Below are 15,929 nucleotides of genomic sequence, written 5' to 3'. Positions count from 1 at the left end.
AAGGACTAAAGATTTATTTTGACTCAGTTTCAGATGCAAAAAAAAAGGCATGGCAGAGCAGAGTAGTGCACACTGTAGCCAAGAAACAGAAAAGGCGAAATGGCAGGGCTCTGCTGGCTTTCTCCTTTCCCCGATACAGCCCATGAGACACTACTCTCCGCATTTAGGGTGGTTCTTATCCCCTTAGTTCACCCTTTCTAAGAACACCCTCACAGGTTTCTTAGGTGATTTCTGAATCTAGTCAAGCTGATAGCGAAGACTTAAAAATCAGTAATACATACCAAGACATTAAATCACTCAAAAATGAATTAGTATTCTTGTCTCATTACATATTTTTAGTTTGTTTCAGGAGTGATATTTTCTCAATTTGCAAAATTAGCCTAAAAGTAATTAATTCATTAAAAATCCTAGAAGCCAAAAGTACTATTATACTACTTAGTATAATAGTACAAAAAGTACTACTTATTTGAAAACCTTAAATAAAATTTTCTTACCTGAAGTGGCAGAGGATCACTTTTGTTTTTGAAGCCACAGTCAAAAACAATGGCAGCCAATACTTTCTGAGACATATAATCAAACAGAATGTACTCCTCAAACTCAACTTCTGTAAGAAAACCTCGAACTACAGAGAGACAAAATTGTCTGATTAAGTAAAACATCCAATAATTCTGTTTGTGAGGTGAGATATTACCTTATATAGACAAAAAAGCTATTACAAATATTGTGACATTTATCACCTTTTTTCTTAAATATTTACATGAGAGTAATTAATGAATATTTCAGGTACAAAATCTTTTCAGCATTTTATAAATTTTTACTATGAAAAGTTTTGTGATGTTAGATGAACCAGCAGCACAATGTACATCCAACAAGGACAGTCTATAGGGACAGGAAACATTCTAGTGTTCCCTAATGGAGTGGCGATCAAGACTATGTATAGCTTCTTTGGGTGTGAACTCTAATCCATTGCCACAGTACTTGTGCCACTTCAAGTACACTGAAATCCACTGATTCAGTGTATTTCATAGACATAAAGTATATCTGAGAGGTACATTGTATTTCTTGATGTTATATAAAGCTGTTTCAAAGAAGAGCAAAGACAAGGAGTGGCTAGCACTTCAAATTAAAGCTCATTTGATAACAGTTTGATGGTAATAGAGAAGAAAGTAGTGGAGACAGAACAGTGAAATTGCCCAGCCTCAGCAGCATCATGAAGACGACTGGAAGAAGTTGAACACAGCCTCATCGACACACGGATCAATGCAAAGCATCTAGTGTACAGGTCATTGTAGTCCCAGAAGGAAGAAGAAAATGTTCAAAATAAATTCAAGAATTATTTTTAAAAATTATCTTAATGAAATACAGAAATTTGAAGACTCAAAAAACCATATCTTCACCTGACTCTGATGCTAAAAATAAAAATGGTCAGATTTGGCAGCCTGCATAGTCCAAATGCCCACCAGAAAAGAATAACCCAAAATGAAAATGATTAGCGTATTCTTAAACAGTTGAAGGAGTCACTTCCTCTAGATATTAGAGTTAAATCTCTATAAGATGTTATTTAGACAACTATGTACTATGGATGGTTTTCTTCTCCATAAAATAAATGGTGCCTAGTGTGGACATCCTGACTGGTGTTTAAGTCAACAATGTAATGCCTACAAGCAGCTGGGAAAACACACCCACTCTCGTTTTAACCAAAAAATTGAATAACAGTTAAAGGTGTCTCCCTCTAGAAGAAAATGCACTGTGATTCTAGCCATGCCAGCAGCTATCAGAATGCTCAAACACACACAGGGTTCATCACTACTGAGTCCAACCTTGGAGGCCACAGTAAAAATTGAGAAGGAGCACAGAAGATGCATGCTTGGTGAACCTATCAAGAGACTAAAGGACTCTGATTTGGACATTTAAAATAGCTCTCTTCTGGCCTCTTCTGGCTCCCTCCCATTCTAAGACTTGTAATACTAATAATTATCCCCTTTACTTCTCCCTCAAGTCTCTTTCCAGTTGCCAGTCAAGGGGTTCCTTTCTTTCCTACATATGGCAATTAAGACATAGAAATCATGGATATACTTCTGGTATCTTTTAGATAGGCTCACCAGAGAGGTACCCCAGCTGCCGCACCCAATACCCTATTCAGCCAGATCAGTCATCATCTCAATCCTATAATGGTAGTTTTGGTCAGCTCTTCAGAGCTGAGTAATGAGAACAAGAGATAGCCAACTCAGGGCAGGGACCACACAAAACACATCCAGGATTACCAGAAGATCTAGTTTCTTATCTCCCCCTAATGAGCACTCCTTCCCTACCTAAAAGTTCTACCTAAGGGTGGGGACTAGAACTCTATCTAGTACTGGTACCAGCTTTGAAATTGTATTTCTAGATTTCCATGAGACCTAATATTTCAAGCTACCCAAACCAGAAAAGGGTTAATCCAGTTTGGTGAGTTTATGAACTGAACAAGAGACCACCCCTCAGGAAGCTAGGATCACCACTAGGAAGGCAGAAATCACCTTAAGCCATGCTAAAACAAAACAAGACAGGTAGAATAAGTATCCCTTTAATGAGATAATGTAAATACACTATCTTTTTCTGAATTCTTACTCCATAGCACACTCTATGGGTTGCCATGAGGTTCAGCTGTCTGTCAGAAAGGCATAACTCTACACCCCTAACCTCCCTGTCCCCTTGTCTTTCCTCCCTCCCTCCCTCAGGTTGTTTGTCTCTTTTTGATGCTGGCCAGAGCTAAATGTGTTCTTCGCTGTTGTTGCTGTTTATACTTTGGGCTTGCTTATTCTCTCTCTAAAGTACTCCTTCCAACCAAGCAGCTACTGTCCACCATACAGGGGACCTCCACACTGGCTCCGTCTCTTCTCCTCTGGGTAGTTGCTGAAATTTATATCTTCCCTATTCTTTTTTTTTTTAAAGAATAATAATTTTTTTCCTTTGAATAAACTTCAGCTTTCCTTGACTTTCAAGAATATATGTGTGAGTTACAATATTGCTGATGGAGTTTTTAAATGTATAGAGAACTGAAAGCTCCAGGGCTGAGGACACAGCTTAGCAGAAGGCTTGCCTAGGATGTATAAGACCCCCTAGGTTCAATCTGCAGCACTGCAAGCAAGCAAGCAAGCAAGCAAGCAAGCCCCAACTCCCCAAACCAATTTCCACAGAACTCAAACCTAAAGAAAAATGTTAAAGGACCTCTGTTTTTGAAATTTCAGAAAGGTTTCTTAAATCAACAATAGATGACTATTTTAATTCAAGAGCAGGCACATCTGTATTAGGTAAAAGGAGTCCAAATAACTCACATCATTCTTCTTGATCATAATTTTGTATCACGTCTAAGGAATCAACTAGCTCTAAGTTATAAAGATTTTCTCACATGTTCTTTCTTAAAGGCTTCTTCATTTCCCATTTAGGCATATGATCCATTTTCAGTTAATTTGCAGAAGATACAGATTTTTGTTGTTTTAGCTATTGGTGTCCAGTTGTTCCCATACCATTTTTTGAATAAGTTTTTTTTTTTTTCATTATATTCTGTTGCATCATCGTCAAAGCCATTCTGGCATCTTAGTATAATAGATCTACTTTTGGGTTCTCTTTCTCTCACTGATTTGTCTATCTACCAGTTCCACACTGACCTACTTATCACCATCACATCGCAAATCTTAATAGTGAGACACAAACTCCATCTTAACCTCAATTTTTAGCATCATTTTGTTTTTTATAGATGCAGCAGTCTTTTATCAAAAACTTCAATGTCTAACCTTTTATAGTGGTGTTGAGATTCCTCTTTACATCCTCAATGATTTTTGTTACCACATCAATATCAGAAGGTATGTAAATCAATTCCCACTCCTGGGCATCTTTGATGAAAGAAGGCATGGTAGTAATGGGTTGAGGAGTGAAATGATATGGTCCAGCAACATTCAAATCAGTAAGTGCACGGAATATCAACAACATTATTACAAACAACAATGCTGCCAAGACTTCTGTTACTGTACTAATGATCTGCCTCTTCTAAAAGAGGAAAAAAGACATGTTATTGATTAACTTAAGAGTACACATTCAATATAAATGAGAGTTTTATGTTTTACCTTCTGTATCACATTGGTTATTCAGGGCCTGAACTTACAATCTGTCAGCCATGATAAGTATGGCATACATTCTATGCATTCAATTCTCCCAAACAATCTTACAGGTACTATAGAAAACAAGTGCATCACCATTACAAATTATATTGGTAAACTGTCATGTGCTGTTTGCACATGTTGAGGTGGACTATGGGAGTGAAGAACTTCTTCCTTTCTTGTCCCAGGAAGAGAATGTTCTTTGTCAGGTACTCCAGCATGACTGTTTAAACAGTGCTTCCCCAGTCATTTCTGCTGGATGCTGTAAGAACAAGATTTGGTGTTTTGCTGTCTATCCACTGCTTTATATTGGTTCTTTTACTTAGACTACTGACCCAAGGGAGTACTGCTCTGTCTGGGATTCTCAGTCACATACTCTAGCAAGCTGTCTCAATGGAACTTCCCCAGTCAATTTCTACCCAAATTGATGAAGTTTTGCTATTTCTCCTCTGCTTTCTATTTTATTCTTTTACCTTTGCTTGTTCCATGGTTAATAAATGTACTCACTTGAAACTGGAACTATGTCTCTAACAGATCACTCCCTGGACAAAACAACCATTAAATTCTTAATGCTTTTGTCACAAGGGCTCCTAAATTAATCTAAGTGATTGTTAACTCATTAGAAAATGAGGCCATAGGGCAAGCATAAAAGGACAAAGTCAAACAAACTCCGGGCCCCATCAAAAGCTGAGTATGTTTCTCTTCTAATAGTTTTGCCATGAAGTAACAGATTATGCCTCAAGGCCAGGATGTTTATACACTAGGTCTTTGTGCCCAGACCAACAACAATTGCTGGGATTTTATGTAGCCACTTGAATGAGCACAAATAAATCCTAAATCTCTCAAATTTAAGAATAAGTAAGGGGCCAGAGTTTTTACCAGAGAAAATCTAAATAAAGCTACCTTGAATTACTAAAGTAATTTATTCAAGTAATTTATTACTTGAATAAATAAAGTAATTTATTCTTGGTTGACTTTAAAAATCACTAATTTTAGATACTACCCAGTTGGACAGTATATCATTAGTTTTCTACCAGATTTTCTGTAGATAACATCTTAAGTATATATTATAATTAAGTTTCCTAAGTTATTTTGCAATATTTTGAAGGCTACTTTGGTTAAAAAATATGACTTTTTGGTCCTGCAAATATCTGATGTAACTTGAAAAAAAAGAAAATTTTTGACAACTCTGCTTTACTCTTCTGTCTCATCATCAGCTACGTTCATCTTTGGTCAGAATTATTCAGTACCGAATGCAGATGTGGTGATCATGTGAGGAATGTTTTGTTCAAAAATATTAATTCAAGGTTAGTTTAATTTAGGTTTGTCTAAAATCACCAGACTATAAATGGAAGGAAAAGAGGGAGTACCTGAGTTCCAGGAAGTGCTCCATGTAGTCCCAGAGAAGAATGTTCCTCCCTTCCTTGAGCTCCACTCTCCATTGCTTTAATAAAGATGCCCTTCCTATTTTAATTTCCTTTAACCAGTCTCCACACTAACCCAAAGGCAGTAGCCACAGGTACTCCCATGCTGCTTTCCTTCTCCTCTGCATCAGAAGCCCTTAACAAAAGCCCTACCTGGGAATTTTCTTCTGGCCTTTGTATATTACTATCTCTAAGTGCAGGGCCTAGGTTCTGAAATTCCTTTCAATTATCTCAGCTACTTCTTCCCTTCTCCCTACTTTTTTAGGTCACTCTACAGTATGAATTCGTTGGCTTTTATACATTTGGAAGATCTACCCACAGGTCTGAATTTTTCAAAAGTGTATGCACAAATGTACACAGAATGAAACGTAACAAATGGGCTCTGGTGGACATTCCCAAGGATGCCTTTACCTACCTTTAGTGTAAAATTTTTCCAAAGGAGAACTGTTAATTGATTGACTAGCAACTGATTCATTCTTTTACAAAAACTATGTGCTCAACTCTAAGGATGAAAGGTTTCTTTCTTTCTTTCTTTTTCTCTTTCTTTCTTTTTCTTTCTTCTTGTTTTTTACAAGGTAAGTTACCTAAAATGTGACCAATAAACAAAATGGGATTATTTTTACTACTTTTTAATCAGTCTCAAAAATTGTTGAGATTATATATCTGAAATAAAGCAAATTGTATGGTTACTAACATTTTTCTACTAGTTTTCTTAATATATAATAAAGATTGTTAATGACCCAGCCAGAGATGCAAACCTCTTCTGGTTTGCACCTGTGCCTGAAGTGGAACCAGTTCTCTGGATCCCCACCCACTCGGCCCACATCCAGGTGCAGCTTGATCCCCAGGATCACAGAATCACAGGCACACAGGAAGGACAAGCCCGATTCAGAGACAGCAATGTCAGTTAACACCAGAGATAGCCAGATGGTGAAGGCAAGTGCAAGAACCTAAGGAACAGAAACCAATACTACTTGGCAACATCATAACTCATTTCTCCCACCACAGCAAATCTTGGATATCCCAACACACCTGAAAAGCAAAATTCAGATGTAAAATCCCAACTCATGAAGATGATAAAGGACTTTAAGAAAGACATAAACAACTCTCTTTATTATTAAAATACAGAACACAGGTAAATAAGTAGAAATAAGAGGAAACACATAAACTTCTTAAAATACATACAGGATAACACAATCAAACAGGTGAAGGATTTGAAAAAACCATCCAGGATCTAAAAATGAAAATTGAAACATTAAAGAAAACACAAAAGGAGACAACACAGGAGATGGAAAACCTAGGAAAGAGAGTAGGAGTCACAGATGCAAGCATCACCAACAGAATACAAGAGATAGAAGAGAGAATCTCAGGCATAGAAGTTACCATAGAAGACATTGACACAACAGTCAAAGAAAATATAAAAAGCAAAAAGCTCCTAACTAAAAACATTCAAGAAATCCAGGACACAACGAAAAGACCAAACCTAAGAATAATAGGTATAGAAAAGAGTGAAGATTCCCAACTCAAAAGGCCAGCAAACATCTTCAATAAAATTATAGAAGAAAACTTTCCTAACCTAAAAAATGAGATGCCCATAAACATACAAAAAGTCTACCAAACAGATGGGCCCAGGAAAGAAATTCCTCCCATCACATAATAATTAAAACACCAAATGCACAGAACAAAGAAAGAATATTGAAAGCATAGAGGGAAAAGGTCAAGTAATATACAAAGGCAGGCCTATCTGAATTATACCAGACTTCTCAACAGAAGCCAGAAGATCTTGGGCAGATGTCATACGGACCCTAAGAGAACAAAAATGTCAGCCCAGGCTACTATACCCAGCAAAACTCTCAATTAACATAGATGGAGAAATCAAGATATTCCGTGACAAAACCAAATTTAAACAATATCTTTCCACTAATCAAGCCCTAAAGAAGATAAGGAAGAACTCCAATATAAGGAGGGAAACTACACCCAAGGAAACTAAGAAATGAATCTTCTCACAATGAACTCAAAGGAAAAGAACCACACAAGCATAATTACACCTCTAACAACAAAATAACAGGAAACAATAATCATTGGCCATTAATATCTCTCAAAATCAATAGACTCAATTCCCCAATAAAAAAGGACTAACAGGACCCAGCATTTTGCTGCAAGCAGGAAACACACCTCATGACAAAGGCAGACACTACCTCAACGTAAAAGGCTGGAAGAAAAATCTCCAAGCAAATGGTTCCAAGAAACCAGCTGGAGTAGCCATTCTAATATCCAATAAAATTGACTTTCAACCAAAAGTTATCAAAAAAGATGAGGAAGGACACTACCTACATACTCATCAAAGAAAAAAAAATCCACCAAGAAGAACCCTTAATTTTTAATATTTATGCTGTAAATATAAGGACATTTATAAAAGAAATGTTACTGAAGGTCAAAGCACACATTGAACCTCACACAATAATAGTGGGAGACTTCAACACCCCACTCTCACCAATGGACAGATCATGGAAACAGAAACTAAACAGAAATATAGTGAAACATGCAGAAGTTATGAACCAAATGGATTTAATAGATATCTATAGAACATTTCACCCTAAAACAAAAGAGTATACCACCTTCTCAGCACTTCATGGTACCTTCTTAAAAACTGATCGTATAATTGGACACAAAACAAACCTCAACAGATACAAGAACATTGAATTAATCCCATGTATTCTATCAGACCACCACAGACTAAGAATGGTCTTCAATAACAAGGAAAAAACAAACAAACAGAAAGCCCACATACACATGGAGGCTGAACAACACTCTAGTCAATGGTAACTTGGCCAGGGAAGAAATAAAGAAATTAAAGACTTTTTAGAATTTAATGAAAATAAAGGCACAACATACCCAAACTTGTGGGACACAATGAAAGCAGTGCTAAGAGGAAAACTCATAGCTCTGAGGGCTTCCATAAAGAAATTGGAGAGAGCATACACTAGCAGCTTAACAGCACACCTGAAAGCTCTAGAAGAAAAAGGAGCAAATACACCCAAGAGGAGTAGATGGCAGGAAATAATCAAACTCAGGGCTGAAATCAACCAAGTAGAAAGAAAGAGAACTATACAAAGAATAAACAAAATTAGGAGCTGGTTCTTTGAGAAAATCAACAAGATAGATAAATTCTTAGTGCAATTAACTAGAGGGCACAGAGAGACAGTATCCAAGTTAACAATATCAGGAATGAAAAGGGAGACATAACAACAGAAACTGAGGGAATTCAAAAAATCATCAGATCCTACTACAAAAGTCTATACTCAACAAAACTGGAAAATCTAGATGAAATGGATGGTTTTTTAGACAGATACCAGGTACCAAAGTTAAACCAGGATCAAAGAAGACATCTAAATAGTCCCAGAACCCCTAAGAAAACAGAATCTCTCATTAATAGTCTCCCAATGGAAAAAAACAAAAACAAAAACAAAAAACAAAACAAAACAAAAACCCAAACAACCCAGGACCAGACAGCTTTAATGAAGAATTCTATCAGACCTTCAAAGAAGACCTAATTCCAATACTTCTCAAACTATTCCACAAACTAGAAACAGAAGTAACACTACCTAACTCATTTTATGAAGCCAGTTATGCTGATACCTAAATCACAAAAAGACCCAACAAAGAGAACTTTAGACCAATTTCCCTTATGAATACTGATGCAAAAATACTCAATAAAATTCTTGCAAACCGAATCTAAGAACTCATAAAAACCATCATCAATCATGATCAAGTAGGCTTCATTCCAGGAATGCAGGGATGGTTCAATATATGGAAATCCATCAATGTAATTCACTATATAAATAAACTCAAAGGAAAAAACCCACATGATCATCTCAGATGCTGAAAAAGCCTTTAACAAAATACAACACCCCTTCATATTAAAAGTATTGGTGAGATCAGGAATTCAATGTCCTTACCTATACATCATAAAAGCAATATACAGCAAACCAATAGCCAACATCAAACTAAAAGGAGAGAAAATCAAAGCAACCCCATTAAAATCAGGGATAAAACAAGGCTGCCCACTCTCTCCCTATCTATTCAATATTGTACTCTAAGTTCTAGCTAGAGTAATTAGACAACAAAAAGAGATCAAAGGGATACAAATTGGGAAGGAGGAAGTCAAGATATCACTATTTTGCAGATGATATGATAGTATATATAAGCCACCCCAAAAATTCCACCAGAGAACTCCTACAGCTGATAAATAACTTCAGCAAAGTGGCTGGGTATAAAATTAACTCTAACAAATCAGTAGTCTTCCTCTACTCAAAGGATACATGAGTTGAGAAATCAATTAGGGAAACAACACCCTTCACAATAAACACAAATAATATAAAATATCTTGGTGTGACTCTAACCAATCAAGTGAAAGATCTGTAAAACAAGAACTTCAAGTCCCTGAAGAAAAAAAAATTGAAGATCTCAGAAGATGGAAAGATCTCCCATGCTCATGGATTGGCAGGATTAATATAGTAAAAATGGCCTTACTGAAAGCAATCTACAGATTCAATGCAATCCCCATCAAAATTCCAACTCAATTCTTCATAGAGTTAGAAAGAGCAATTTGTAAATTCATTTGGAATAGCAAAAAACCCAGGATAGCAAAAACTATTCTCAACAATAAAAAATCTGGTGGAATCACCATCCCTGACCTCAAGCTGTATTACAGAGCAATAGTGATAAAAACTGCATGGTATTCATACAGTGACAGGTAGGTGGATCAATGCAATAGAATTGAAGACCCAGAAGTGAACCCACACATCTATGGTCACTTGATCTTTGACAAAGGAGCTAAAACCATCCAGTGGAAAAAAAAGACAGCATTTTCAACAATGTGCTGGTTCAACTGGAGATCAGCAGGGAGAACAATGCCAATGGATCCATTCTTATCTCCTTGTACAAAGCTCAAGTCCAAGTGGATCAAGGATCTCCACATAAAACCAGATATGCTTAATCTAATAGAAGAGCAAGTGGGAAAGAGCCTTGAACACATTGGCACAGGGGAAAATTTCCTGAACAGAACACCAATGGCTCATGCTCAACAATTGTCAAATGGTTACCTCATAAAATTGAAAAACTTCTGTAAGGCAAATGATATTGTTAATAGGACAAAATGGCAAACCATAGATTGGGAAAAGATCTTTACCAACCGTACATCTCATCTGCTAGAGGACTAATATCCAAAATGTACAAAGAACTCAAAATGTTAGACTCCAGAGAACCAAGTTACCTTATTAAAAAAATGGAATACAGAGCTAAACAGAGAATTCTCAATTGAGAATGGCTGAGAAGCACTTAAAGAAATGTTCAACATCCTTAGTCATCAAGAAAATGCAAATCAAAATTGAAATATAGCGGGAGATGAAGAACTGGGGGTAGCCACTGGAGGATCCCAGGTGCCAGGAAAGAGAGAGGCTCCCAGGACCCAAGGGGGATGATTGTAACCAAAATATGCAGAAAAGGGGAAATAGAACCTGCAGAGACCACCTCTAGTAGATAGGCACAGACCCAAGTCAAGGAATGGAGCCACCAACCCATTTCAAAGTTTTTAATGTTCCAGTCCAAAGGAAAGTAAGGGATAAAAAATGGAGCAGAGACTGAAGGAAGGGCCATCTGGGGACCGCCCCACCTAGGGACCCATCCTGTCTGCAGACACCAAATCCTGACACAGTTGCTCTTGCCAAGAGGCACTTGCTGACAGGAACCTGGTATGGCTGTTCCCTGGAGGTTCTGCCAGCATCTGACCAGTGCAGATGTGGATTCTCACAGCCAACTATCAGACTGAGCTCAGAGACCCAGGTGGGGGAGCTGGCAGAGGACTGGAGGAGCAGAGAGGGATTGCAACCTCATTGGAAGAACAATGTTGGCTGGCCAGACCACCCAGTGCTCCCAGGGACTAGACCAACAACCAAGGAGGGTATAGGGAGGGATCCATGGCTCCAGATACATATGTAGCACAGGATGGCCTTGTCTGACATCAATGGGAGGGAGGCCTATGGTTCTGTGGAGTTTTAATGTCCCAGAGCAGAGGGATGCTGGAGCAGTGGGGAAGGTATGGGTGGTGGGTGGGGGAGCACCCTCATATAGAAGCAAAGGGGAGGGAGGAGAAGGTGGAAGGGATGGGGCATTGTGGAAGTTTAACAGGGAAGGGAGATACCATTTGAGATGTAAACAAATGGAATGATTAATAAAAAATAAAAAAGTAAAAGAGATATTGTAGAAAAAATAAAAATTGTTACTATATAAGGAAGAATTTGGAAAGCAGAAAAAATGTACATAAGACATGGTTGAAAACTCACTCTACAGTGAACTTTTTGGTATAGCTGTGTGAGAAGGTCAGTATCTATTTCTGACAACAAAACAGCTATTTCACTGCTAAAAATCTAAAAACATAACCATTATTAGGTATGGTGGCACATACTTTTAACCCTAGCACTCAGAGGAAGGTCAGACTGGCCTATATCATCTGTACTGGGCCAATGAGGTCAACATAGTAAGATTCTATCTGACAACTAAAACATAACCATTAAAAGTTTCTAATTGACTTAAGAGGATAATAAAATGGAAAAATGTTTATTCAAGATAGTCTACTAAATTTTGGAAAGAATACCGAGTCAGTGTATTTGTATTGTCTCACCCTGCTGGTACCCCATCTTCTCCCATCTCACTCCATGCTAGCTTTATTGTTTAGAAAATGTGACTGAGATGGGAGCTTCTCCAAGTCTTTCAATATAACATTGGGATTGTACCAATAAGAGAAAGAGTACTGAAGATGTCCCATTTAGGCTGAGTACTCGGATTTTTATCTCAGTACTTTGATCCATTATGCATCTCTTCACTGACTCTACCACTGTAAAAAAAAAGACCTGCTAAGGCTGAGAGCTGCCCGCCCCCGTCTATGAATATAAACATAAATACTTAGAAGGAAAATTTAGCAGGACTATTTAGCAAGATAATAACAACAAGTTCTATGCTAAGACTTACTACTACTACAGCTTCCCCAGGGTTAGTTCTAGGCACAAAATTCCATCCCATGGAGCAGGCCTCAATCCAACCAGAAAGAGGTTAGTAACCCCTAATATTATGCTACTATTGCACCAGAGGGCCTATTTTGTCTGTGTAGGTTGATGTTGTAGCATACAGGGTTTTGTGATCTGTAAGAACGTAGTGGAGGCCCCAGGGAGTGTAGAGGTCTGGTGGGGTGGAGGGATGGGGTGGGAGTTGGAGACATCCTCGTGAAGACAAGGGTGGGGAGGAGGTGTGGGATGTGGAAGGATGGACTGGGAGGGGAATAAAATCTGGAGTGTAAAATAAATAAATAAATGATTGAGAGAGAGAGAGAAGGAGGGGGGGATATAGATTGTCTTTTCTCCCCCAGATGTCTGAATAGCACGTCTTAGCAATGTGAAAACTAGACAGTAGGGAGGAATTTCCTGGTGGGCTTGATAAGTGCATCCAAAGTATGTGGTGTCTTTAGCAATAGTTTTACCATGTAGTTAAGAGCAATGGTTATAGTTTCCTGGCAAGGCTCAGGGAACACTGAAAAAGAAGAAACAGAAAGACTGTAAGAACCAGAGGTTGGGGAGGAGAGCTATGACATACTATCCTCTGGACATGACGTAGTGAGTCCACTCATGAATTCATAGCAGCTGTGGCTACCTGCACAATATCAAGCCAGCCAAAATTTCTACAGACTTGGGCTGGGAGTTCTCTCAGGACCTGCAGGCATTGACAATGGATAGATGCTGGAGTGTGGGGTGGAGAATGCTTCCTTTTTGAGAATGTGGCCACTGGTTCATGCCCATGAACATATGAACAACATTAACCTGAATTATCTTGGGGGATACAGGAGTTGGAAAGGGAAAACGAGTAGTAAATATAGTATTTCATACATACATGTATAAAATTCCCAAGAATAATTAAGAAAAGACTTTGAGATTCTATTTTTATCTTAAGCCCCACTCATACTTGGGAAGCCTATCTGAGGAGCTATAGGCTGAACATCACATATACAAAACTTGACTGTAGGAAAGATATTAACCCAAAAAGAAACTTCAACAGTGTGAAAAAATGATTTTTGTTATAGCCACCTAGATTGTGCTATTTTGTTACAGTAGGCCAGTGAAAACAAGGACATGGCTACTAAATTTGAGAAAAGGCTTCTTATTAAAAGGTTTCAAATAGATTCAAAAAGCAAAAGAAAATTGTTGTAGGATATTTGATCACACTGTGAACTCTGAGAGTGTGTTGTTTACTGGAAAAAGTTGTTTCTAGTTGTGGTATGGGTCAGTTCAAAGAGCTTTCTGCTTATTGTAAACAGTATTTAATAAAGTCAACCATAAGTCAAGAGGTGGAGCAAGCAACCAGTTGACAGGAAGTGAACATAGTATATAAACCATATGGAGTAAGAGTAAGTCAGGAGGAGAGAGGGTGGAGAAGGAAGAGGAAGAGGAAGAGGAGGAGGAAGAGGAAGAGGAGGAGGAAGAGGAGAAGAGAGACACACACAGAAACAGAAAGGAGGGATATTTAGTTTGAGGGGTTTGAGCCTTCATGGAAAAGAACTTTCCTTTGGGGATGTGGACTGAGGAAGGTCGGTCAGCTGAGTGCTTTCTCTGCCCCTCTGAGCTAGCAAGCTTTCACTCCAGCATCTGGCTCTTCTTTATTGGTAAAATCAATGTTTGAGATTTTGTTAAAAACAGTACTTAATACAATGGTATTTCAAGAAATTAAAGTATCAATAAGTAGATATACATTAAAACTTCAATCAAGGAAAGTTCAATGGAATATCTGAATAGGAAAAACATGAGCAAAATTGAAATTAGGTCAAATTACCCAGTGTGTAAAGCAAGAAAAAGTTGACAGTGACATTTTTCTCCCAAGTCTTTCCCCCAAAGGGAAAGCAAAATGATGGCTAATGTAAATAGTAAAAGACCTTATCTTTGTATGAGTTCCAGAACATAGAGGACATTTACACCATTCCAATAAAGCCAAATAACAGCAGAAAACTACATTAGAAAGGATGAAAAATGGTTCATTCTGTCTAAGTCATCCCTTACCAATTAGCACATGGCAGCCCCAAGGAGAAGAGTCCTGGACCTGTGATGTCTCGATAGGAGAGATGCTGAGGGTGATAACCAACTTCCCTAGTGGTTGGGAGTACTGATTTGGCTCATGTATAACACAGAATCATCACAAGATAGCTGGAACAAAGCAAGGGGGTGGTGGCTCTCAGTGACTAGCCCTTTGTCCCTGTAAAGTGGCTTTACTTTATCATGGAGACAAGCCACTCAGCCAATCTAACTGTAGCTCCCTCAGCTAATAGGCTTGACTGTAGAGGGTAGGCAAACCATCCACATTCAATGAGTGCTTCATCTTCATTGCTGGGAATACTATATATTTATTACCTGCCTAGGTCTACTGGAATTTCTATATACTCTTCTGACTAGTGGTCCATTCCCAGTTCTGAGCACGCTGTATCATAGATGACTTTGCCTACCAGAGTGGTCTTATATTCATCTTATCTATAGAAACTGATGAATGTCTGGCACTTGCCAGACTCACTAAACCATGGGCTGCTGGTGAATTTTCCTTATCTAATAGAACTGCATCCTAGTTATCAGAGCCATCTAATTATTACAGACTTGTCCATGGAGATATATGCAAGAATGCTCCATGGAGATATATTGCTGGATGCTCATTATACATGAAGAAATAAGACAGTGAGTATATACTCGTGCTTATCTGGAAATAAAATCAATATTCTCTACTAAGGTGATGTTTGAGAACATCAGAGAAAAGTCTTATATTGAGAAAGCCATGGTATAAAAGGTTTAAAGTTATAAAACGGTAAGAAAAAAGTACAAATCACTAACATGAGAAACAAAAATGAGGGGACATCCTTAATTCTATAAACTGTGAAGAAAACAAAGTGAAAAGTGTATCAAATTTAAAGGCCATTAAATATAATTCCAGGTGCTCAGAAAGATGCTGAGCACCAGGAATTCTAAAATGCAGCAGGGGAATTAAATTTTTGTGTGTCCATTGAGAAATACAATTTTTCATTATTTACCAAACTTGGTGAGATGAATTCTACAACGATATGTTTATCTAAATAAAATACATATTCACACTTGCGGTAATAAAAATAGACACAAATATACCTAGCGTTTGTAATGTATAAAGCCTAAAATTCCCAAAGTCAGTATGTAATAATGGAAATCACAGCATAAATAAAGAGATGATACAAATTACTGTAAATAATGAACTGCAACTCCCCACAGCAGAAATAAATATCCCAATATGAAGGGGTATAAGCAAGATCTAG

The 15,929-nt window shown here is 37.8% G+C and overlaps 1 protein-coding gene across 6 annotated transcripts in view; it reads right to left on the bottom strand.

Annotated features, from left to right (window-relative positions):
• Positions 1-15,929, bottom strand: part of LOC116102882 (ATP-binding cassette sub-family A member 3-like) — a 139,290-nt gene that overhangs the window by 119,822 nt on the left and 3,539 nt on the right. For 4 of the 6 annotated variants that reach the window (XM_031388115.1, XM_031388118.1, XM_031388117.1 and 1 more), the window contains exons 2-4: positions 5,976-6,144; positions 3,774-4,026; positions 495-622 (exon numbers count right to left, since the gene is read on the bottom strand). The exons of the other annotated variants lie outside the window; for them this stretch is intronic. In XM_031388115.1, coding sequence (XP_031243975.1) covers positions 495-622; positions 3,774-4,026; positions 5,976-6,035 — 441 coding nt within the window. In that variant the 5' untranslated portion in view covers positions 6,036-6,144. The remainder of the gene's footprint in view (positions 1-494; positions 623-3,773; positions 4,027-5,975; positions 6,145-15,929) is intronic. 6 annotated transcript variants of the gene reach the window in all.

Source organism: Mastomys coucha, unplaced genomic scaffold (assembly GCF_008632895.1).
Source record: "Mastomys coucha isolate ucsf_1 unplaced genomic scaffold, UCSF_Mcou_1 pScaffold21, whole genome shotgun sequence".
Taxonomy (NCBI): domain Eukaryota; kingdom Metazoa; phylum Chordata; class Mammalia; order Rodentia; family Muridae; genus Mastomys; species Mastomys coucha.
Note: the sequence above shows the minus strand (reverse complement) of the source record. Positions and strands in the feature narration are given on the sequence as shown.